This window comes from Cricetulus griseus, chromosome 3 (genome assembly GCF_003668045.3).
Source record: "Cricetulus griseus strain 17A/GY chromosome 3, alternate assembly CriGri-PICRH-1.0, whole genome shotgun sequence".
Lineage (NCBI taxonomy): Eukaryota > Metazoa > Chordata > Mammalia > Rodentia > Cricetidae > Cricetulus > Cricetulus griseus.
In genome coordinates this window covers 50,219,925-50,244,739 of record NC_048596.1, presented here as the reverse complement: position 1 = coordinate 50,244,739, position 24,815 = coordinate 50,219,925, and the positions used below count along the sequence as shown (strand labels likewise).

The 24,815-nt window shown below is 54.8% G+C and overlaps 1 protein-coding gene across 1 annotated transcript; it reads right to left on the bottom strand.

Moving 5' to 3' along the window:
* Positions 1-79: 79 nt before the first annotated feature.
* Myrf (myelin regulatory factor) lies at positions 80-24,480 on the bottom strand. The gene is made up of 26 exons (XM_035441586.1): positions 24,357-24,480; positions 19,580-19,667; positions 19,211-19,474; positions 16,435-16,496; positions 15,360-15,639; positions 14,498-14,748; positions 14,299-14,422; positions 12,457-12,652; positions 11,140-11,216; positions 10,858-10,968; positions 10,406-10,496; positions 9,849-10,049; positions 9,512-9,623; positions 8,953-9,062; positions 8,151-8,311; positions 8,002-8,074; positions 7,655-7,743; positions 7,311-7,379; positions 6,602-6,690; positions 6,338-6,511; positions 5,880-6,131; positions 4,258-4,345; positions 3,964-4,038; positions 3,513-3,618; positions 2,392-2,466; positions 80-2,252 (listed from the first exon to the last, which is right to left on the bottom strand). Exons 1-26 carry the CDS (start codon positions 24,478-24,480, stop codon positions 2,172-2,174), a joined length of 3,423 nt encoding a protein of 1,140 aa, XP_035297477.1. The 3' UTR covers positions 80-2,171.
* Between the last annotated feature and the right edge of the window lie 335 nt (positions 24,481-24,815).

Genomic DNA, 24,815 nt, shown 5'->3' with positions numbered 1-24,815 from the left:
TCTAGCCAGCTTGGCCTGAGGTGGCTTCCCTCCCACCAGAAGAATCTCAAGAAGACACCAGGAGGCAAGTTCAGATACAAAGCAGTATTTATACATTTATTTATATATGTATATTTACTTCAGAAGAAAAGGACAGTTCGGGGAGAGGAAGCAAGTAGGCCCAGTAGCTTCCCTCTGCCTTCCTCAGAGTCAGAGTGAGTACATGATAAATAGGAGTCAGAGCTCAGGGAGAAGATGGGCAGTTAATGGGAAGGGAGACGCTCTATGAACACGACCGCTAAGGGGTACATCTTGGGCAGGGGTCTGTGCTGGGGAGCCTATGTACAGCTTAAAGCAAGGGGGAGATTAGCCCAGTGGCTATAGGAACACACCAGAAGGGAGAGAGGAAAGGAGGGCCAGCCAGCTGTCAGCTTCCAACCTGTGGCCCTTTTACCTTCCCCTAAGCCCTTTTATACTTGAGGCTTAAGGCAACTTTGGTCCAAGGTTGACCCCCTCAAGCAGCTTGGAGTCCAAATTTGGCCCCAACTCATGCTGAGGACCCCTCCCCAGGCATGCAAACAGGCAGCTGCCAATGGACCTAGACTTGCTGTGTCCAGATGGACTCCAGGGGGTAGTGGAGGGTCACTTTCCAGTTAAGGACTGAGGGGCCACCGTCTAAGAACACTCCCCCTCTGGTGAGGGAGCTCCAGCGTGCTACTAAAAGCAGTGGGGCTGCGCAGTCAAAGTAAGGCACTGTAGGAGGGCAGAACAGAGTGGTTTAAGGCAGGCATGGCCTCATGTGGGGGCCATGATTCCTATGGCAGAATGAAGGATAAGTGCTTTGAGATCCATGGCAGAACCCACAGTTGGCAGCTCCTGGGACTCAGCTCCCCTCTACAAAGGCCTCCCATTTAGAGCTGAGAATGGGAGTTGGAAAAGGCAAGGCCTGCTGTCCAAAGGGTCAGAATACCACAAGGTATGAGCAGCCCCGTTCCCACTGCCGAACTCATGACATGTGACTAATGACTGCAGCACTCCTTCCAGGAGCCTGCATGTGACCTCAGAATGCTGCAGGTGCTGCTAAGAATACTGAAGCTGTCACTTGGGTAAAATCTAATTCAAACCCACGACTTTTTTCCTGGGGGTGGAAGAGGCAGAGATGGGGCCCACCAAGAATGGAGCCAAGCCTGGAGAGAGGAACTTTGATCTGGGGGGGACCAGGATCTTCCTGTCTACTAGTGTCCCTCCAAGTGAGGCCCACTCAGCTTTCCTGCTCCTTCCTATCCTTGCTGCCCTGGTTTAAGTGCATTTAGTAATTACATCATTAATAAAAGTTATCTGCATCCACCTTCCAGCGGAAACCGGCCTCCTGCTTGCAGGGATTCCTGCTCCTCTGCTCAGAGAATGATCATGGCACCAACTCCATCATGAGCTTGGGAAACTCCCAGGATACTCGAAACTCGGGGTCCAAGGCTTACCTGGCCTATCGCCCCCACTGGTTCAGGCCTGTGAGGGTGGTTCCATCAGGCACCAGTAGACTTAAGACACAGGGTCAGCTTCTCCAGCCATCCAGGGCTGGCCCTGACTGCCTTGGGAATTCTTAGGAGCTAAGCGCTACCAAGGAGAACTCCCCTGAACCAACCACATTAAAGCTTAGAAATCCAGGTCTAGTGTAACAGTCAAACCCCAGAAAGTCTACTACCAAGCTGTCCCTCCTGGGAACAGCATAAAGGGTGAGAGTTACTAGCTCTCCATGGACTCATGTGTCCAGCTAGGTATTACAGGTCTGGGTCCAACCCCCATGGGCCTTTTCTCCACCACACCTCAGAAGGGAAGGCATGGAGAGTTGGGAGTGGACAAGTCAGGGACATAGCTTCCCCTTGCCTACAGGACCTTTGCGCCCAGCCCTCCAGCAACCATATCTAGACAGCCACGCATTGGTCCTTTGCTGCCCCAAGGAGGTGGCCAGAAGAAAGGCTCAGGATGCTGGTCACTCTAGCTCCCTCTATGCTGTGTGAGGGTGGCCAGCTTGCCCAGCAGCTCCAGTGTGAAGATTTCCAGTCTCCCCAGTCAAGGGGAGGCAGTGAAGAGCAGAGAGCTGGCCTGCAGCAGGCTCCAGTGTAACACATTTGCATCCAGTGTTGAGGACCCAGGGACCTAATCCCGGCTGTGGCGCTGCCTCAGGAGGCAGCTCAGTCACACAGGCGGTAGAAATGGAAGTAGTATTCTGAGGCTGGCTGGATGACGGCCTCTGAGCTGCAGTTGGCCTGACCCTATGTAGAAGGGATGTGAGGATGGGTGAGGTGGTTGTCCCAAGCCCTACCAAGCTTTGCAAAGGCCCTTATTCTCCCAAGCCCCACACTGCATAGAAGCACCCTCTGCCTCTGTGGGCAGGTGGGCCTATGTGCTCACCAGCAATGCCACCCGGAAGTGGTATGTGAATTCACGGAAGGACAGGATGGTTACTGGCCACCGATGAGAGGTGCCCTAGAGAGAGGAGAGAGAAAGGTCAGGGCAGCCTTAGTCCTAACCAGCATTCCTCACACCATGGCCATCACAGCCCAGGATGAGCACATTCCACTTAGAGAGCAGAGGCAGCCGCCCTCTGCAGACTACTGCCTTCCCTAGCCCTGACCTCCCTGTGTCTAGTAGCTCCTTGTGCTCTAGGCTTGTGTGAGTATCTCATTAACCCTGCCCATAACTGCAGTGCAATGAATGTAACCCTGCAGCAACCATCTGCATCCCACAGACAGGAAACAGTCACTTGCCTCCTTCAAGATGCACATACGGCAGAGCTAGGTTCAACCCCAGGTCTGCTCGGGGGGCCAGCCATGAACAGCTTACCTGTCTTACCTGAGTTTTGACTTGGCCTTTGTTGTATGGGTTTAGACCGTAGCCCCACTGCTAAAAGTGACTCATTGGCTGTCCCTCTATTCTTAAGTGTCCCTCCCTCTCTGTAAGGCCATGAATCTCCCTTAGGACCCTCATCTACTCCCTTCTTGGCTCAAGGTATCTTATGCATGTCTTCTCTCCCTCCCTGGAAAACAGGTTCTTGGGAGCACAGGGAAAGAGACAAGAGTGGCCTTAACAAATGCTTGTTGAAAAAACACAAGTGAGCAAAAATCACCATGAGTGGGGCTGCAATAGGACCTCAGAGCAGCCTTCCACCTTGCACCCAGGGCTCTACTAACATCATCTGTTAATCACTGCCCTGCTGGGTTGTGAACTCCACACTTGCCTCCCGGGGTGTGGGGGTGGGGAGCTCAGCTCTGCCTGCGATGGGCACTATGTGCTCATCCCAGATCAGTCCCTATGAACTCTTCTCCCCTGGCCACTGTCACAGGAGATGGAGATGCCCAACAGAGAATGGATGAAGACTGACATGCATGGCCCCCTCCCCCAGGCACAGGAGCCCAGCGGGATGTGTTCTGACAGGCACCCTTGTCCTCTGCTTTCCATCATTTGGTGATCACTATCCAGCAAAGAGGAAGGTCTGTGACCTAATCAGCCCACAGCTTCCCACCTGCCCCTACCTGAGTATCCTGATGGGGGTGAAGGCTCTGCAAAAAGGCCCCCTCTTCACAGGGCTCCTCCTTTGACGTCAGGCTGCACAATACCACGGATACAGGGGCGGAGGAACTGGGGGATAGGTAGGTTAATGGAATGGGGTTCCCATCTTAGTAGCTGTAGCTCCCCTGTCTCCCATACAGCCCAATTCTACCCAAGACTTCACAAAACCTGAGAACCACATAGAACAGTCCAGGGCTTGGAATGGAGGAAACCCCTCCCACCATCCCGTGTAGTCGCAGTGAGGCAGGGTCTTATAGCAACTTAACCCCAAGCAGCAGTGTCTCTCTGCAGCCCTTCCCCAGGCAGCCTGGGCCCTCCGTGTAAAAAATACAGGGAACACTCCACTTAGACATTACATTTCTGAAGCCCTGGAGGCTTCCTCATGGCCCCTCCCTCCCCCACACCAGCACTCACTTCATCTGTAGGGTCAGGCTGAGGTGCAGTGGGGTGCTGCTGCTGACAGGGATGTGGTAGGTGAAGTTTCCGTGCCTAGAGGGGCAAAGATGGTACCTCAGCAAGGCCACTCTGCCAGTCTCCCTTCTCCTCCTCAGCCTTCTGTACCAAAGCCCCTTGGGAACCTGGAAAGGGGCTGCCCGAACTTGTGGGAAAATTTCCTCCCTGAAGGGCCAAGATCTGAGCATCCAAGCTGCTTGGACTCATGGCACCTAAGGGGCTCTCTTTGGAGCTACAGGAGGGAGCCCAGCCTACCTGCAGGCATCCTCTGGCACACAATACTGGGAAGTAATAGGCATGGAATTCTCCAGCAGCTGGATGGAGCTCAGGGATGGCACTGGGTCTGTAAGAAGAGAGGCTGTTGGGCAGTGAGGAAGGGGACAAGGTGGAATACAAATGACAGCACCCTGGGACTTCCACTCACACCTCAGTGAGAGCAAGAATTCTTTCCAGACCCTCACAACAGGATCACACCACCACACCCTTTTCCCAGCTAGTTCCCATGAGCCTCAGGTCTGTCTCCACAGAACCAAGACACCCAGAAGCAGGTAGAGGTCTTTCCCAGACCAGCGATGTACAGGAACCCCTTCGCGGGCTTCTGTTCCTGACCACACACATTTCTTCCCAGCCCTGGCTGGGCTCAGCAGTGCTCATCCTGGCATCCAGACACCAGCCATGGGAGGGCAGAAGAGCTGTACACACAACTGGAGCTGGGCTGCCTCCAGCATGTGGCTCTCATTGAACAAACCCATTACTGAGGTGTAATGTGCCGTGGGGAGTTGAGGGTGTATGTTCATTTTGATATCTCGGGCTTGCTGCTGCCTAGTCCTTTATCCCGGAAGTGGGAAGCTATGGTCACTGGCCTCTGAACATTTGCTTGACCTGGTACATTTTCAGTTCTTTAAGGTATAAACTCAAGAGTCTCCAGCAGCACCCACGATACCCTGTGAAGCCACCTGGTTCAGACAAGATGGCTTTCTTCTCAGGCAAACCCCAGATGTCTTTCAAAGATGGCTCAATGTCACCTCCTCTAAGGAAGTCTTCTCTGGTGGCTTCCCTCCTTGGTTGTCCTAGACTAAGTTCCCTCCCTACTCCTGGGAACCCATCACTTTGAGGTGTCTTCACGTCTGCACACAGGCAGAGCCATGCATGTCTCAAGCACCCACGGAGCTGAGGTGAGCTCCCCACCCTCGGGGTTGCCCCACCACTCTGAACATCTGTCTGTCTGCACAGCCACAAAGCCAAAGTGAGGAAGCCTACATCTCAGTGTGGAGTCTCTGGTTAAGGCACGCACAAGTCAGCCTGAAAGAACACTTTGGTGCTAAAAGAGTTCTATCTTAGTTAAAACGAAAGATCTAAGGTTAAGGTCCTAGTACCTCACCCTTTCCACCCTGGCACAGAGAGACAAAGTAAACAAGATCTGGAATTTGGCAAAGTGAAGAGAGAATTTTAGTCTCACTGCTGTATATATGATCCTTTATCTAGGCCTCTGGTTCATGGCAGATCTGAATCATGGCAACAGTGCCTTCTTCCTTTTGTCTGAGACAAGGTCTCATTAGCTGGAACTTCATCAAATAGGTGAGGCTAGCTGTCCAGTGAGGTGCAGGGATCAGCCTGTCCCTGCCTCCATCTTGCTATCACTGGGATTACGTGTGTGCCACCACACCTGATTCCTTCTAGGGATCAAACTCTGGTCTTCATGCTTCCAAAGCAGCACTATCTATCTACTGAGATATCTTCCCATCCATGTTGTGAGGACTAAATGGCATCACCTACAAGAGGCTTGTGGCCTGATTACCAGTGTCTGCCCACTGACAATCCTGTGCCCAGGCAGCCTTATGGCTGGGCCGCTATGAGGTGTTGAGAGGGGCAAGTACCTAGCCGGCCCTGGGTCTGAGTGAGTTGAGCAGGACTTGGGTTGGGTTGAGGGGCTCCTCTGCGGGCACGACTGTGGAGACTGAGGCTGGGGCTGTTCTTGGTCTTGCTCTGCCCCCCAGGAAAGGGGACCACAGGACTGGCTAGAGGTTCCAGGCTCTTGGAGTGCTTGGGATAGCCGATGCCATTAGCTGAAATGCCCCAGGATTTGGCTCTGATGTTGGTTACTGGCAGTGGGGCCATCTGGCTGGGACCTATAGACAAAAGCAAGGATACATTGAGAAAAGGGGAGCAGTTGGCCTCCTGACCTGGACTTCTGTGAACCCTTTTGTGTTTTCTGGTTCCTTTGGGGGTGATCCCCCCAATCTCCAATCCAGGAATCCCTCCTGTCTTCTCTCTGGGGCCTTTCTCTGGATGCCGATAATACCAAACACCCCTGCCAACCCTAAAATATCCATACCTGAGTGGTCGGGGCTGGGCCTGGGGCTGGGCCTGGGGCTTGGGGCAGGGATAGCAGTGGGGCCAAGGTGAGGATCTGTAACAGAGGTGGGCGTGGAGCAGCAGACGACGGGGCAGGGCTGGCTGGAGCATAGGTCCAAGGTACGGAGAGCTGGACCTGAGGCTGAATTGGTAACTGAGGAAGCCAGAAGCTATATGAGCTGGAGGAGGACACTGGAGCCCCACACCCAGCCACCTGCCCCACCTCATCCCTCCAGACACACACCCAGCAGCAAAGAGGGCTGTGTGCCTGGCATTCCGGTGGTCATAGAGGACTCTCGGAGCTGCGTGGTCCCAAAGCTCTGGCTGGACCTGCTAAGGAAGGGTGGGCTCAGCTCAGAGGCATTGGAGGAGCCCAGGGTGGGGGCTGGGAGTCTCAGAGAAGCAGGGGTGGGCAGGAGGTGGTGGAGAGGGAATGTGGAGCAGAAGCAGGAAGAAGGGTAGCAGGAGCCAGAGGAGGGAGGGGTGCTTGGTCAGACACATACCATGGGCACATGGCCTCACTCCCCCCAGGATGCTGGGGCCGGAGGAAGGCCAGAAGACAGGAAGTGGACACGGCAAAAGAGCTAAGAGACAATAGAGAGACCAGGAGGGAGATGGACAGGGGAGGAGAGAGAAAAGATACAGTCAGAGGTAGCCCCAGGAGCTGGGACATGACAGTGACAGATAGAGCCCAATGTCCTGCTCTGACCCTCCTTCCCGGCACCCCTTTTCCCACAAGTGTCTTCCCGACGGCCTACTTGAAGGAGTACTGAGCAGGCCAGGGAGGGCCTGTAGAAAGCACCCACTATATAGGAGACCTCCCTCCCTCCCCAATAGGCTCTGGCGGGCTATAAGCCTAAGGTTGAACCCCATTAGAGAGAGATGCCTCTGACCCAGGCCACCCTCCATTATTAGTCCTGTCTGGCCTGAGGGCTTAGCAGCATGGGACATACCCATCAGCATCCTCCAGATCCTCTTCAGAGCGCAGACTCAGCACATACAGTGTGGACATGGACACCACGCTGGGAGCCACAGAAAAGGGTCACTGTCTGAATGCAAGCCACCACCCAAAACTGTCTCTCTATGGAAGACTCTAGTCTTCCCAGGTGATGTCTGCAAACAGGCCTTCCTAGACCCCGGAGGAGACAGACTAGGCAGCCCACCTTCCCTGACCCCAGTTGCTCTATCCCCAGTCCATGGTCCTCCCTAACTCCAGGGCCTGGACTCAGGCACATCCAACCCACTGGGTAGCTCTGCTCTCTAAGCCAGCCTCCCCAGAACCTAAGAGACAAGTCACCTGAAGGCCATGACCACCACCAAAGCGATGATAGTTCCCTGAAGGAAACGCTGGCTGATGCAGGCCTGGTCTGGGACCACTGGTGATGACTGGGGACCAAGAGGAAAGAAGACAGCAGAAGATGGTGGGCTTAGGAACCCCATTTCCTTGCCCAATCTCCCCATCCCCATTCTTCATGGTCAAAGGGAAAGGAAGCAAGAAAGGGCTGGAAGGGCTACAAGGTCAAGAGTGGAGACGGGAGGGGTTAGCGCTGGAGTCAAGGAGTTTGGAGTGGTGCAAGCTGGAAGGGAGGGGGCATGGTGATGAGGCCCTGGCCCTATGAGCTCCCCAACCCTGCACAGCCTCACCTTACTGGCCACCTTAGGGGGCCTCTTCTTGTGGGGGACACTGCCTGCCCGACTAAACTGGCTCCCTGCATGACTGCAGTAAGAGGACAAGTCAGGATGCTTTCCAGAAGAGGTCTCTCCTGGCCCCCAACCCCACCCAGCACCCCCACCTGAAAGCGCCAGAGCTGCCGGTTGACTTGAGGCTGTCAAGGCGCCGCAGTTTGGCCAGCTTGTGGCTCCAGCGCTCCAGCTCATCGATGCGCGTCTCCAGGTTGTCTGTCAGTTTGCATAACTCCTTCACAGCCCCGACATTCTCCATGAAGATTCGCTCCTGCCCCAGGGCAACAACAGCCTTGAGGGCACCATCAGCCCAAGAAGCTCCCAAGTTGTGGGCTAGATGGGGGCAGGAGCAGAATCCCCACTCTCCACAGTCAACAGAGGCCCTGGAAATATCCCTGCCTGGAGGTAGACTCTGCTCCAGCCACACCCTGGTTCACACAGCATGTCTGCTGCCCCCTGCCTAGACTAAATGTCTACCTAAACAACCTTGCCTCTCTCAAATCAGAGCTCCAGCCCTCGGACCTACTCCCTCAGGTAAGTAAAATGTGTCATGTGTCCGTCTCTGTACACAAGGTTCATGACACCACATGAAGGTACAAATGTTACCTTCATAATAAACCACACCTTTAAGCCTTGAGACAACTAGGTGACACACTGTGTTACCCTCTTTTAATTGATGGGGGTCGGGGAGTGTACTCTCAGTGGGAGTCATCTTGCCCTGTACCAGACAGTCTACAGCGGTTAACTTGCCCCTCCATTTTGAACACTGGCCCCCTTTCTGTGTGGTGGGAAGGGACTCTGGAGGTACCAGCAGGAAAGCCCTTCTTTCCTCCCTCTGCAGACCAGTGCCACCCACTGGCCAGCCCCTCTGTCCCACAGCTTCCTCTAGTTCTGACCTTCCTCATAACTGACCTTGTTCACTACCAGGAAGTTCTCTATGGTTTTCCCGTTGGCAAAGACTACATCTCCTGTGTCCTTCACAGCCTCAGGCAAGATCTCCTTCACTTCCTGTGCGATGACACCTGAGGACAAGCAAAGAGTGTGTGGCAGGGGGTCCTGTCCCATAGCTGCTCATAGCTTTCTGGGGAGGTACCTGAGAGTTGAATTTTGAGGAACCCTGGGTGCAGGGGCTCCCTCAGACAACTGTTCACATTCTAGAAGCTCTCAGGCTCGAGATGTAAGATTTGTGGGGTAGGCAGGATCCTAGCAGTATCTTAGGAGAAGGAGGTGAGGCTCTGAGAGGACACAAAATCTCTGAATGCTGTGTGACAAAGATTTCAGGCCAGGTGACTCTTAGATGATGAGCCCAAGGGTAGGGATCCAAAGACCTGGGAGGCATAACACTCCGGTAGCAGAGGGGTTGATATTTCAGACTGTGGAACTCCAAAGGTCAATGCAGGGGTTTCTGGGAACAGGTTCCAAGAGACAGGACAAACTGGCCAGAGCTTGGGGGACACAGGTACATCTCTACCTGTCTCTGGTGCAGTGGTCTCAATGCCTGCACTGGCAGCGAACTCGGGCTTGTATCTGTAGTGCACTAGCCTCATGCGAGAGATCCTTTTCAATTGCTCAGTAGTGTCCACCTGCCAAGGGATAGAGCCAACACTGAGCCCTCCTTCCCTCCAGCTGCCGTCCAGCACAGACCTCAGGTACATCTGGATGGCAGCCTGAGGGCTACAGTGTAGAAGGGAGACCCTGGTACTGAGGTACAGAGTCAGCCTCCCCACCCCTACCCTAGCATCCTGATCCTTCCCACTGGTCCTACTCATCACCCACAGCACTGCCTCTCACCTTGGCCTCATCCCTACCTCCTGCACATGCTCCTTGGCCCGCAAATCTGAAGGATGCATGAGAGATCCCATGACCTTGACATTGCCATGCACAACCAGTGCCTCATCTGGCCGGTCTGTGTTGATGCCCACACGGCCATGGTGGAAGACGGTGTCTGGCAGCTGTGCCCGTTGCCACAGGACGTCACTGTCACTCTCAAACTGGCCTGGGTTAGAGGCCTATGGCAAGTTGGGTCTAGATCAGTCTTGGAGTTAGGGGGAACTTCGGGGCCCTGAGAAAAGGGAAAACCCCAGGAATACCCTTCCTAGTCAAGTCTCCTTATCCCACCATGTCCCTGTTCGTTGTGACAACATTGAGTCACTTGTGGGACCCAGGAGGCTACTAGGTGTGAGCCACCTTCATGCTTTACAGCAAAGAAGGCAATGAGGCCTAGATAGGGTGACAAAGCCCAAAGCCACTCGGTCAGTGCCCAACAAGAGCTACACATCAACCCAACCCCATTTCATAGTATTTTCCTGATGCTATTTCTTCCAGTTTGGAGGAGGTATTGCCCCTGGGGGGAGACGACTCTCACCCGCACAATGATGCGCTCTGAGATCTGGGCTGCCAGTGTGTAGTTCTGGTTCTGTGCATGTGCCTGGAGGGCCACCACCAGCATGAAATACCTGGGATACACCGGGGACTCAGTAACACTCAGTAACACAGATGGGTGCTTATATCCCCATCTGTCATCACACCCCAGGAGGTGGAGTTATCACAGTATCCCACAGAGGAGAAACATGAGCCTCCACTAGGGGGCAAAATTCTTCTCTGGGTCCACCAGTAGGAGCCCCAGAAATGTTTCTGAACTCACAAGCCAGTCTTCTGAGTCTGAGTCCCTAAATCTGCCAAATATTTTGAACCACAAGTTCTTCTTCCTGGAAACAGGCCTATGTGGACCCTGCGCTTGGCATGCTCCACGGAGGTCCGTTTTTGACCCCGCTCCTCAGAAGCGAGGGCCTCCTGTGGGCAGGCTGGCTTACTCACCTCTGGTCAGGGTTGGGCTTGCCCTTCTTTCTCATGTTGTTGGCAGTGGTCTCACTGAAATGGAGCCGCCCCACGGTCACCTTTGTGACCTGCTCAGGGGGAAGAGTGACCCTGCAGAGGATGGCAAGATGCTCAGGCAGCAGAAAAGGGGGCTGCCAGGAGCCATACTGCAGGGCAGCCACAGGTACAGAACACTGTGGGTGCCTGCCTGTCTCCCTGGCTCCCAAGCCAGTTCTAAGACGGGCCCTTCCAGGCACCATGCCCGCAGGGCTGGATACTCACGTGACAGGGTTGAAGGGCCTCTTGCTTCTGTCTGACTGTGACTGTTCAATGTTGATAGACTGGTTCAGGGCCTCTAGCTGGAGAGGAATAGGCCCAGGGCACCTCAGGACAAGGTTTGCCACCTGGTCCTTTCCTCCTTCATCCCCTCACCCTGGTCTACAGCAGAATTCTGTCCCCACCTCACTTTCTCGAAAACTCAGGGGCCTCCACATCCACACTCCACACTCCCAAGACATTTCAATGACACACACACACATAGCCTTCATGTCAGCTCACAGTTCATGACAGTTCATTTCTTCCCCTACTTCTGCATGGCAATGTATGGTCACCTCCATGATGGCAACACATCACCATGTCATTTGGCTAACTTTTCCATGCATGCCCACGTGTCTTCCAGTTAGCCTTATGACCCATTCCCATACCTGCACAGCCTTCTCACCTGCAGCCACCCCCCCACACACACACACACATACATAGCGCACCCTAGCCACTCTCATATACCCACAGCCTCTCATCTCTTCAGAAACAGTGACTGAGCCACGTCAACATGCCAGGCACTCTGTGACAGAATCAGACACACCCTGTCTTGTCCCCAGGGAGCTCATGGGCTCCAGTGGCTGTGCTATGGAACATAAAGGGCCTCAGGGCAGGTTTCCCAGAGGGACATCAGAATGGAGTCTGCCAAGAGGAACGGGATAGAATGCTGGGATGGGACTCTACAAGTCCCAATGTGGAACACAGCACATGGGGGTGGATTTCTAACGCCCTTGTGGGCACAGTTTAGGAGACAGTGGGAAGACACTAGAGTCTTAGGAAAGGAGTGTACTAAAACCACATGTGTCATGGGAATTGGTGGCAAAGTAGAAGCTGATTGTATATTCAGACATGGGAATGAGGGTGACTCAGGCCAAGGGAGAGGCCAAAGAGAGGAGGTAAAGACTACTCCAGAGCCTCCAGAGCCTCCAAACAAAGCCAAGTGCATGAAAAGCTGAGGGTAGGAGGGTCCCTACATATATGGCTTGAGTAGCCAGGACCATGAGATGAAGCAGGGAAGAAGGACAAGTGGCAGGGAGCTTGTTTTGGTTCTGAGAGCTGAGGTATCAGTTGGAGGGCCAGAAGATGGGTCTTGGCTTGGAGATGAAGACTTGGGGTCTGGGGTGGGGAAGAAAGCAAAGCTTAAGGGAGATGGTGAGGTCTGAGGAGCCCCGCATCTAGGTGGAGTGGTGGTGGTCAGCTGTGGTGTATTTCCTCATCACTTGCATCTTGGAGCTTCCTGGCCCCTCCTGTTCTCCCTTCCTAGCTGAACCCCAAACCTGCCTTCACTCCATGCAGCTTCAGGTAGAAGCAGTCGAGCGGCTTGAGGCCTTCCGGAGTCTTAACATACTTGGGCTCACCCAGCATGCCAATGTACACGGTCACCTGGAAGTGGTTCTTCTTCTGGCACACAAAAGCATCGTCACCCACCGAAAAGTTGAAGCCCTTGTCAGCGTCCACGCGATAGGTGAGCATAGGCCTAGGAGCGGGAAGGGGGAAGGGAGGAGCCTCACCAGTGGTCCCCAAGCCAAATGTGGGCCATTGCTTCTGTCTACAGGCCCATGTTCCAATGCTGTTACTTATTCTCAAACCACCGAGGGGTCAGGCCAATTCTAGAGGTGGAGACTACACCCCCAAGAGGAGCTGCATGAGTTTTTCCTTTCTTGCCTTGGGCCACTCACTGTCACATGCTGGGATGAAGGAAACAAGTCAAGGCTCTAAAGGCCCACCAGAAGTGAGGGCACTCAGTCCTTGGCCACCTTCAGCACACTTACCCATTTCCCACATATTGCCTGAAGCCCCCTCCCTTGTGGGAGATGGGATGAGAGGGGCTGCATCTGCAGAGTCTCATTGTGCCTGACAGCTGGTTGCCATGGAAACGGTGGAACCAGGAGCCAGCTCTGCCTTGGGCCCACCCTGACCCACTCTGGCCCACCCCCTGCTCAAGGCCCCCAGTGCCCTCATTCTGACTCCCACAACTGCCCCAGAGAGAGGGGAGTACTTCTGGTTTCTGACCTCCCCATCAGGAACAACTGAAGCTTGCCATCTGTCTCGGAGACAGTGTCGGGAGCCTTTAGGGCACCTCCAGGGGTAGTAAAGAGACTACTTTACTTTGTTGACTTCGGACTTGACTCATCCTGCCCTGAGTTACCATGGATTAGAGGGTAACACCCACAGAGAGCTAGACAGGGAAAGGGGTGCTTCCCCACCCACTAGCAAGGTCCAAGGGGAGGCCTGGTCTCTTTCTTCTCTTACAGGGCTCGCCCATCTGTGTGACCTAAGAAAATACCCGAAAGTACCTGGGCCAGCCACACCGAGCACCTCTGCTGCTAGCTCTCTGGCCTTGGGGCCTAGATAGGGAGATAGCAAGGTGCCCAAAGAGCATGGAGGTATTAACAGAGGGATTTCTCTCCAAGGCATAGGGACCAGATCCTATAAGTGTCATCTAGATCACTTCAGTGGCCATCACAACTGGGCATCCCACCCTACCCAGCCCTTAGTGGATGCCCTTAGCTACTGGATGGAAATTCCACAGCTCAGGGCACCCACTCCAGGAAGCCTGTCTCAGCTACTGTTCTGACGATAGAGCCCCAGTCATCTACCTCTTGCTTGGCTAAGTCCAAAGTACATTGAGGGGTGTCACCCTCTGACGTACCTGGCCTATTAGGGGAGGAAGGAGGGTGGTCCCCACTGGGTTCTTGGCCTGGGGCCTGTGGTGTTGAGGAAGGAACAGGAATGCTCTGGGCAGCCTCACCCCTAGTCCCCTCCACTCCTCCTCCCTCCACAGAGAGGGGGCTGCTGTAAGGACCCAGCTTATGCTAAGCTTCAGGCTACCTTCCTGGAAAGTCGGAGGAGAACCTGGAGGAGGGGCCAGAAGACATGCCTCTGCCCACTTCTCCCTGACCCGGCTCCTACAGCCCCTCCCTGGTAGAGACCTTTAGAGAGATCTGGGCTGACCAGAGGCCCTAAGCCTGAGCCCTGGGCCTAATGATTCCCTGAGCTTGTTGGCTTTTCTGTCAAATGTGATTCTTTTATACCCAGAGTGCTCCCGGGCCCTGACTTAGGACCTCAATGGTACCCTAAGCTGTCTCAAGACAAGGTGGCTAGGTGGCACAGATCACTCACAGTTCTTTGTAGTTGGCATCATACAGGGTGGCCCACTTGTTCTGCTGATGTGGCTGCCATTTGATAGATTGGTAGTTGGGGTCCAGGTAGGAGCCATTGAGGCTATCACTGTCCTGCAGGAGGCCTGAAGGGACAGAACACCAGGTCAGATCTAAGCCCAGGGTTTCCACTCACCACCAAAGGCCAGTCAGTCACCTACCTGGGGAGGGTGCACCTGGTGGATGCCAAGGTGGAGTCTGGACTCGGGCAATGCTGAGGGGTAAGGAGCTGGTGCCAGGTGAGAGCGGGCCCTGGGGAGGCCATGGTGGGGATGGAGCTCTGGCAGGGTGTGGGGGCAGGGCTGTCACAGTCCCAGGTTCCTGCTTGATCATTCCATTCAGCATTTGGGCATTGAGGGTGTTGGGGGGTGATTCCGAGTGCTTCCTTTTCTTGGAGGGGTGTGGAGGGAGCCTGGGGAGCAGAGGTAAGTACCTTGGGGCTGGCTCTCCTTTCCTGAGCCTTCTCCTGTGCAGTGCCGACCCCTTTCCCCTCAGCACCATTTCAGCAGGCAATGCCCGGCAGGAAGACACTTCCCACAGGAGGCCCTCAGGTACCTTCCTAGTACTCTGTCACTCAGTGTCACTCAGCCTGTCACTCAGTGTTCCCGTTCTAAAGACTCTTTGCCACAGTCTTATCCCTACCCCTATGGAATCCAGGAGGGCAGGGGTCTGTGCCTTCACAGAACATCTGTGTCACATACAGCATTCTGCAATTGTCACCTTCAAAAACCTAAGGATTCCAGTAAGTAGGGAGAAAGGCACTGGGGTCTGGATTGAAGATTCAGTTCCAGTTTCAAGTCTTGGCTCTGCCCTTTACTAGTCCATGACCTGGGAAAACTATTTTTTTTTCCTTAGAACCTCAATTTAGCCATCTGTGAAGGGGGTAGCTGTCACCAATCAGGCCCCTCCCAGCATCACTTCTGTAGGGCCTCTGTTTTTCTCTAAGGTCACCTGTCTCCCCTACTCTCAATGCCCTAACTCCCACCCCACCTTTCTGCCAAGGAGGCTCTGCCCAAGCCTTACTCAGCTCCGTGCTGCTGCAGCAGCTGGTGTAGCACCTGAGTCTGCTGGGTGTGGTGGAGTTCGGGGGGCACCAGACCCGGCCCCATGGCAGCATAGGGGGGTACAGGGGGCTCAGCCTTCATGTAGAGGTCCCGCTGAATGACAGGGTAGTGAGGTGGGGGTGGCGGGGGTGGTGGAGGGCCTGGCAAGTGGGCTGGAGGTGGGGGCGGGTGCTCCAGTCGGGAAGGGACTCCCACGTGGCACAGAGTCTCCGGGGTTATGGTGCGCAGAAGATGGGGGTCTGAGAAAGAGATGGGGCACAGGAGTCAGAGACCCACCTCGCCCGTTCTCCCTAGGCACGGTCTCTTGCTTCCCTGCCCTCCTGAGCCATGCCAGAGTCTGGGTGGAGAGACTGGAAAACCAGCAATTAAGAGTTTGAGCAGGGAAGTCAGACTGTGCAAGGGTGGTTCCCTATCCTAGCCAGCTCTCTCCCCTAGGCTACCCCGGTCAAGCCCCTCAGGAGATCCCCAGTCTCATTCCTTTGAAGCCTGAAGAAAGAGTCTCTGGGGGACCCTAGCCCAGTCCCCCACCCAGCCTCCTCCCTCCAGCAGCCCTGCTCGGGTTCCAGGGGCCAGTCCCCCAGCCTGAGGGGGCTGCAGCTCCCTTTGTTCCTCAGGAAACATTCCAGGGATGTTTTGGTAGGATAAACAGAACTCTTGACCCCTCTTCAGTCTGCCCATGATCATTCTACTCTTGGCCACATGGGGGCCAATGTGCCCCTCAGCACCCTGTAAAGGTGGGCCCGGCAGCAGCCTTCCTCAGCTGTCCACTTACCGCCAAAGGGCGCATCCATGATGGCGCAGGGGGCCAGACGGTGGCATCACCAGCAGGGACACTTGCTCTGAGGCAAGACCAGGCTCCCCACCCGCCCATGGGGGAACAATAGGCAGCGCCGAGGAGTATTTGACCAGCGATAATCTGGCCCGTTGGGCAGCCGCTGGCCCCCTCCCTCCCTCCTCCCTCTCTCCCTGATAAGGCTGCACCAACCATTTGCCCAAACCCAGAGGGGGAGGGTGGCACTGCCCGCTGGACTCACCATTCACCTGCTGAGGGGAGTAGGCCTCAGAGCCTGAGTCTGGGGGCGAGTCTGGCAATGTGCTGCGGGGGAAGGGGGCGGAGGAGGGAGACTGTTGGGCCAGCAGCTGAACCCCCAGACCCAACCCTCAAGCCAGGCAGCTATCTCTTCTGGTGGGCAGGGTTGCAAAGACCCCACCCCTACCCCTACCATCTTCACCATTGAGATCTCCTCACAGATATCCCAGGGTATCCAGGGTATCTCTGTCCACCTATCCTAGAGCCCTGGGAGGATCCAGCACTTTAGTGTGGGTGAAGGACTTTGAGATCTTGCCCTGGATATCCAGACCTAATAATGATTATTTGTGGGTCAGTGGCCAGGTCTCTGGTGGAGGATGCCCCTCCTCAGAAAGAGGGGTCAGGCCTCTGCCTCCCTTCGCACCCACTAAAGCTTTCAGCTTCCTGGAAATCCTAGGACCTGGGGGCTGGGTCTGAGGTGGTTCAGTGGGTCACCAGGAATTGCCTTGCCAGAGGCAGGTGTGAACCACCGGGGTGTGAACTGGGCAGGGAGCCAGCTTTTCTGGGCCTAGGCTTGTTTTTTCTTTTTTTGTTTTTTGTTTTTTTTTTTTTTTCCTTGCAAGTTTTATTTTATCAGTGGTTCAGGCAAAAGAACAAACTCAAACCCAGAGGTCAACACGTCCTGTACAGAACATGTACTCACTCAGAGAGAGACTGTGGCTGACCAGGGTTCTGACTTTTTTTTGTCATCTCTCATGCCCACATCTGGAGAGACTCCCCTGCACCATGCCCAAGGGCCACCAGAAAGGCTTCAAGGTTCTTATGAACACATCCCTGCTGTCTGTAGAATCTTACTGCACCCCTGAACAAGCCATGCCCACTTTTCCCCATCCCACCCCCACCCTCAGCTTTTCTGGGCCTCATTACATCTCTAAAATCAGTTCAAGAATAAGGATCCGGAATCTGGTGCAGACTTGTACCCCAAGCTACTCAGGAGGCTCAAGACAGAGAAATCACGAGTTCAAGGCCTGCCAGGGCTACAGAGTGAGTTTAAGGCTAGCTTGGACAACTTAGTGAGAACCCACCTCAAAAAGTGAAAAGGGGTGGGGTGAGGGGCAGGATGTAGCCCAGCGGTTGAACACTCGCCTAGTGTGCATGAAGAGTTCCTGAGTTCAAAACCAAGAACCTTAAATAAAAATGTGGACCCCCCCAAAACAGGTTTCCTAACAACATGGAAAAGTAGACAGAGTAGGGCCTGAGATCCCTCACTGTGGCTCAGTCCATGTGCTGACCCAGTCCGTCTCCCACCTGCCCCCTGTACCTCTTAACAGTGTTCTTTGGCTCCCCCAGCATCTTTAACACCCTCTAGTCCCCGCCATCAAATGGCCCGGCTCACATGACCCTGCATTCTTTCATCGTCTCACTTGTTATGTCCTGTATAGTGGGGTATTATTTTATTTTCATAGTGCTGGAGAGGGGCTCCAGGGCCTTGCCCACACTAGAAGGTACCCCATCCCGGAGCAGCACCCTCAGCCTGTAATACATTCATACTTCCCTCGCCACCCATTATGGGGCACATGTTGTTTATTGCCTAGAACAAAGCCTACACCAGGATGCCCATGTGACCCTGAACAAGCTCTGCAGGGGCCACCTAGAGCTGGTTCAGGGGAAGGTCAAGGAGCTCACTTGTGTCTGCTAACCCTTAGCTGTCTCCCCTCCACCCTCAGGCAGCTTCTTCCACTACAGTCACCCTAAGCCAGGTCCTCAGGGGTCCCTGCTGACAATGTCAAATACACCTACCCAATACTTCTCTCTGCTTTCCCCCACTTGGTTTCCACCATGAATGTGGGGCTCGTGTGAAAGGTGAGGAAACCCAGCCTCTGGCAGAGGTTGTAGGTCACCAAGCCCAAAAGCTGACAAATGGGAGGACTGGGTTGGTGCCAGACACTGCATCATCTATGCCCCTTGTAGCCTTCTACCTAAAGGCAAGACTTCTGCCCTGCCTCACTGAGATCTCTGGAAAGCCTGAGGAACACCCCTTGAACATGCTCTCAAGCAGTGGTTCTCAACCTGTGGGTCGTGACCCCCTAGGAGGGTTGTCAAATGACCTTTTCAAAGGGGTCACGTATCAGACATTCGCATTACAATTCATAACAGTAAGAAAAATCACAGTTATGAAGTAGCAATGAAAAGGATTTTATGGTCGGCGGTCATCACAACCTGAGGAACTGTATTAAAGGGTCACAGCCTTAGGAAGGTTGAGAACCACAGAGTCTGGATGCTGGCTGGGCTATGGGTCAGGATATCACTGTGGTCAGTTGTAGAGAGATGGGGGAGGCTGGTAGAGCGAAGCCCTCCTCGGGATGTAACTACCTTAGCTCTAAGAGGTAAGAGGCTATGCCTGAGACCCTCAACTCTCAGAACACAGAAAATGTCAGAGTTAAATGCTCCCTGGGTAGATGGAGCATGGGAGTGTCCTCGGGTTCCTGTGGGTGTTGATTGGGGTCCCAGGTCTTTCTGCTTCTGTCCCATCATTGCTTTGAGATTTTCTAACACTACCGTCCTCACTGTTCTTAAGAACCCTGGTGACTGACTGTTCATGGCCTCAGAAAAAAGCACACAAGTCTCCTATCAGCCTGGTGTCACCCCTATTGGAACCTACCCATAAGGGAGCCTGTCATCTAAGCCCTACCCACTGTGAGTCCATAGGCCAACATCTACCAGACAGTGGTCACTGTGCCCCTGTGTCCTGTCCCCACCCACTCCCTGCCCCCACTCACCCTGGGGCATAGGGAGCCTTGGGCTCTGCCTTGATGGGAGGCCCAGAGCCCCCCAGGAAGGGCTTGGGGGCAGTGCCCATGCCGTTGTTGTTGTTGCAGTTGAGTGGGGTGCCGTAGGTCGGGGGTGGGAGGGGGCCATGACGCCCGGGGGATGGTCCACTCCCAGGGGGGCTCAGATGGTGGAGCCCGCTGGAGCCGGGGATGGCTGGTGGCCCGTGGGGGAAGGAGGCTGTGCTGGCTGGTGCAGAGATGTCAGGGAAGCAGCTGTGGGGAAGGGAGGAGGCTCAGCCCCCAGGTCCCCAGGCAGGAGGGGAAGTTCCATCCCCTCCCGCAGGGAACTGCCCAGAGGTCTCAGCTGAGGTGACTCACAGATCAGAGGCGTCCTCCTTGCCAATGTACTCCTCCAGGATACTGGTGTCTATATTGGAAGGCTCCAGGGCACCGCTGATGTCATGGCCTGCAAAGCAGGGGCAGCTGGATTTGAGATAGCTCTCTGAAGATCCCAGGCCTAGAGCCCACCAGCCCTCCTCAGGCTAGGCTCTGAAACACAAGACCCAGCTCCCCTCTATGCATGGTCTTTAATGTCCACCCTGATGCCCCTCTAAAAATAATGCCTGCCCACAACCCTCAAGGATACCCTGCTTCCCAGGAGGTCAGCGGCCTAATGTATAGGGCTGGGGACAGAGAAGACACTCTTGCCCTTCCACATCTTTTCTCTGGCTATGTGGCGGGCTCATCTGCATCCCTCTCATCTGCCCCTCCATCTTACAGAATGCTCTGAGGAGCAAGCGAGACCTTACCAACCCAGCAGCACAGACCCAGAATGACTTTTCCTGTCCTGTCCTTCCAGGAGACCCAGCCTTGAGCACGTGGAGGTATGAGGTCTGGTGGGCAAAGCACACAGCCAGGGACCCAGAAATTCAAGGAACCACTGCACCCCTGGCCCCAGCTTCAGAGAGAGCTGGAGAGCAACATCAGTAGAGGCAGTGTGGCCCATCTCTGGTGGCTAGGCCCCCTGCCCCTGTGCTGGGAGTGGGGAGCTCAGCCCCGACTCTCCAGGGGAGACAGGATGAGAGAGGCACAGTAAGTCCTGACCTCACGCAGGAAGGGAAAGTGGCCAGCGCTCTGCTCCTCTACCTCCCACCTGTTTGCCTGCCCGCTCTCCTCCCCTGGCCTCAGCCCCATAAAGGGGAAGGACAAAGAAATGCAATTCAGGGCTCCTGGGCATGGCAAGGAAAGAGAGGGGGTGGTGATGGCCTTTCCTCTCCCAGGGTCACCTTGTGGGGCGAGGAGTGTGGCAGCCAAAGGGAGGAGTGATAAGGGGGCTGACGTGAGAGATGCGTCAACCCTGATAACAGAGGACACCCCACCCAGTGGCCAGCTCCCCTGAAGCAGGAACGACCCTCTAGAGCAGTGATTCTCAACTCCTGAGGGGGTCGGATGACCCTTTCACAGGGACTGCATATCAGACATCCTGCATATCAGATATGACATGATGATTATAACAGTAACAAAATTAACAGTTATGAAGTAGCAATGGAATAATTTCATGGTGAGGGGTCTCCACAACACGAGGAACTGTATTAAAGGGTCACAGTATTAGAAAGGTTGTGAACCACTGATCTGGAGCTTTAAGTCTTGGGTTAGCACCTTGAGTCCTTCCTCTGGGGAGTCCTGGGAACAGGGCTCAGGCTGGTCAGGACAAACCCCACCCAACTCAGCCTGCTGTGTGACCTCAAAGAGGCCATACTCTCTTTGGGCCTTAGTATCCTTAGGAAAATGGCAGATGAACAGCTGTTTCTTGGAGAAACTGTGATGGCTGTAAAACTGTAAAGCTATGGATCATAAGACGCACTATACACGGTGGGAGCTCTGCAAATGGAGGGGCTGTCTTCACCTCCGGAAGCCCAGCACCCTGGGGTCTCCGAACCCCCAGCCCAGGCCCCTCCCTGGCCTCAGTTGGCATCTGAAGAATGCTGAGCCCCGCTTAGGTGATTAATGAATTAATGAGCATGAGTGGCTAAGCCTTCCTAGGAGTCACACGCTGCCTGCGACAGGCCAGGGCCTCCTACTGACCCCCACCCAGGCTCACCCCAGCCGGGAACAGAGGGCACCCACCCACCATGCATGGTCAGTGCCAGCCGTGCCCTGTGAGGCTGTACATGGCCAGTCTGTCCGCCCAAGTTCCAATTCCACCTCACTCATTTCTGGTAGCCACAGCTCCCAGTAATTGGGTGCCTATTGTGTGCCATACCCATCACTGAGTTTACTATATATAGGAGGCATTCTGCCAACTTCATGGGCAGTGTGTCACTAAATCCTACCAACCCATCATTAACAATGGGAAAAGTAACATTGTTGGTGATGGCAGCTCATTAGGAAGTGCCTACCAGTCCTGAATTCATACTATGTTGATGACAATGACAACTTGGCACCTTGGGTGAGTGATGGGCTGATGTGGTCATGGACTGCTGTTTATAACCATCCCAGCCCCTCCTCTTGGGCCCCTCCTTCCCTGGCCAGGAGGCTCATGCTCTCAGGTCTGGCACTATTTAAGCACTTTACACATTGCGTTTTACACTCAATCAGTCCCACGAACTTGGTGCTGCTACCTCTGTCCCCATTGTTCAGGATGATCACTCCTTACCCCAAAGCCACACAGAAAAATGAGCCAATCTGACCCCTGGGGAGAAAGGTGTAGCCAATGTTTCTGTGTCTTCTCCCAGCCTGGTCCCCCAGCCCCACAGCATTGCTAAAGGGTTTCTGAAGAAGAGGGGAGAGCCTGGAGCCCCACCCCCACTCTGCACCAGCTGCTGAAGCTGCAGGTTTTTGAGACTGAACTTGGCACCTTGGGTGAGTGATGGGCTGATGTGGTCATGGACTGCTGTTTATAACCATCCCAGCCCCTCCTCTTGGGCCCCTCCTTCCCTGGCCAGGAGCACTCCTAATCGCCCCTAATCCTCCTGTTCACCTCCCCTGGGGGATGGGGGCCTCAGGCCCAGGCATCCTGGGAGACCCTAACAAGAACCAGATGTGGCTAGGGGAGGAGGGACCCTCTCGTGCCAGGGTCCGGGAGGACGGAGGTGGGAGGAGGAGGCTGATGGCAGGGTGAGGTGGGTCTCAGACTCTGGAGGGGGAGACGCTGAGGCTTCCTGAGGCATGCAGGACCCACCCCCCCATCTCCTTCTCCTTACGAGAGCCTTGTCTTCTCTTCACACTGCCCTGACACTGCAAGGGTCCCAGCCTAGCCAGCAATTCACATATCTCTATTGTCCCAGAGGCTTGTGGGAGCCTGGGGATCTCGAGGCTGGAATAGAGCCCTCCAGGGGCCCAGGAGAGGACACAATCCTCAAGGTACACTCTAGGAGAGCTGCCCTACTGCCAAGAGAACCAAGGAACACTGGATCCAAATTAGGAGCGCCTGCAGGGCTGGAGACTCAAGACAGGAAACGTGTCATCCCCCTCCCCCATCCTCAAGACCACCTGGAAAGTGACCACTGACCTGCCACAGGCCACCCAAGGCCCCACATCCAGAAAGTGGTACCCCAATGTCACCAATCAGTTCTTTCCTCCTCCTCCTCCTCCTCCTCCTCCTCCTCCTCCTCCTCCAATCTTCCAACAAATTCGCCCAGCAAATGATAAAAGTCAGAGCCCCTCAGCTGTCCAAAGCGTGGCACTGGCTGCCTTCTGCTTGCCTCCCAGCCTCCTCTGTGCCACTCTCTGAAGCCCAGCTCCTGCTTCCTTCCTGTCAAGGACAAACACACCACCCACAGGGCCTTTGCATATGCTGCTGCATCTACCAGAGAAAGCCAATTCTCATTCTTTGGTAGGTTTTTATTATCCAAAATCCCAGCCCAAGTGGCAGCCATGACTCTTCCTTTCACCCCTCTTCTCCTTTCACGGCAGGCTGTCTACTGCTTACCAGGCTGGCACCTCCCTGGAGAAGGTGTGTGAGTGCCAAAGAACATCTCTCCTATGAGGCCACCGTCCTCTATTGCATAGGGGAAGAGTCTGAGGCGGAGAGTGGCTATCTTGCCTATAGTTCCAGGGCAGGAACTGGGCTATGGCTCCTGGGTGTCTTTGCAATCTAAGAATCCCAGCATACAGCAGGCAAGATTACTAGCTACAGCATGAATGAATGAACAAAATGATGAGCCAGGGACTAGAGGTAGCCTTGCCAGGCATGGAGACCTTGGACAGGTCATGTAGGACCTAGAGGCCAGGATTAGACAGGGCCTCTCCATGTCCCACATTGTCCCAGAGTTGTGCCCCAGGGCCTCCACACTAATTAGGCCCTTTATTACCTGCTGGAAACAAGAGCCAGATGCAGATGCCGTTTCTTCCCAGGCAGGCCAGGGTCCAGGCTGTGGGAAAATAGCCTCCCCTTTTCTCCTCCTTTTAAGATTACTCATCTGGGCACAAGGGAATGAGAACATCCAAGCCAGGTGCAGGAGGCGAGCAGGCAGGGACCCAGGTGGTCCCTCCACCCTGGACCCTCCCTGTCCCCCTTCTCATGCCTCCCTCCCACCAGCTGTGGCTGCTGGCTGAGTCTTGGCCATTGTCCTGGGGGGGTGGGGAGGGTGGGGACATAGCACAGTGGGAGTCTTGTGCCCTGCCTACCCCCTCCCCTGCCCCGTCAATGGAGCACTTGTCAATTCATGCCCCAAACATGGCGGAAATCCCGTCAGCCACGTGGCCATGGGCAGGGTGGGCTGATCTGAACCCAGGGTAGCCAGGGCACCAGGGCTCAAGACCCTGAGTGTCAACCTCAGGTGTCTGAATCTGAGGGTACCCTGACTCTAGCAGTGACTTGAGTCACATGCTTCCTACCTTGGCATCCTTGTGTTCCTCTGAGAGGCCTAGCTACCAACATGGGCCTCAGCTTAATTGCAGAGTGACCTCCTGACCTCTTCGAGCCGCCCCGCATCCTTCTCTACCAAGTGTACATGGATGGTCAGGCACCCCAGAAAGCTATCTTCAGTCAACATAGCCACTCTGTTCTTCCCTTTAAGTGTCCCTACTCCATTCCTGCCCTCCTTCCTGCCTCTGCCCATGCGGTGCAGCTTTACTGGTGCCTTTGAGCTTTCCCGTACCTTTGCGTTTCCGAGGGCCCATGTCTGTCCCTAAGTCTCTCCAGGTATATGACCAGTGCCATACTGCTCATGTTGCTTCTCCAGCACAGCCAGTGGGGATGCTTTCCGTGCCTTCTTTCTAGCCTGCCCAGGCAGTCCCTCCCCAGTCACCCAGCCACAGCGGACCCCCAGTGCCATGGTCGGTCTCCTAGTATGAATAGAGCTACAAGCTCCAATCAATCCACACAGCAGCAAGGCACAGTAGGTTGTCACAATCCTTGGACCTGGACTTTCTATCTTCATTAATACCCAGAACTGCTTGCTGGCCCAGCTGTTCAAGCTGCCAGGTGAGACTAGAGCCTTCGCCATCGAATGCCTGCAGCTCCGATACTTGGTTGTGCAAGCAGCTCATTGCACTGATGCATCCAATTTTCAGCCAGTTAGGGCCCAGCAGCCACACCTGACAGCAATGCAGCTCTAGTTCTAGCAAATCCTTCCGCCTAAGACACAGCTGTCGATGCTCCCCCACCTTC

Excerpts from the sequence above, each read along its gene's own strand:
- Myrf (XM_035441586.1), bottom strand. The coding sequence starts at position 24,480 with ATGGCACTGGGGGTCCGCTGTGGCTGGGTGACTGGGGAGGGACTGCCT. Across the intron at positions 14,423-14,497 it reads ACCAGGTGCACCCTCCCCAG|GCCTCCTGCAGGACAGTGAT; the intron begins GTAGGTGACTGA and ends CTGTCCCTTCAG. Across the intron at positions 10,969-11,139 it reads AGGCCCTTCAACCCTGTCAC|GGTCACTCTTCCCCCTGAGC; the intron begins GTGAGTATCCAG and ends CATCCTCTGCAG.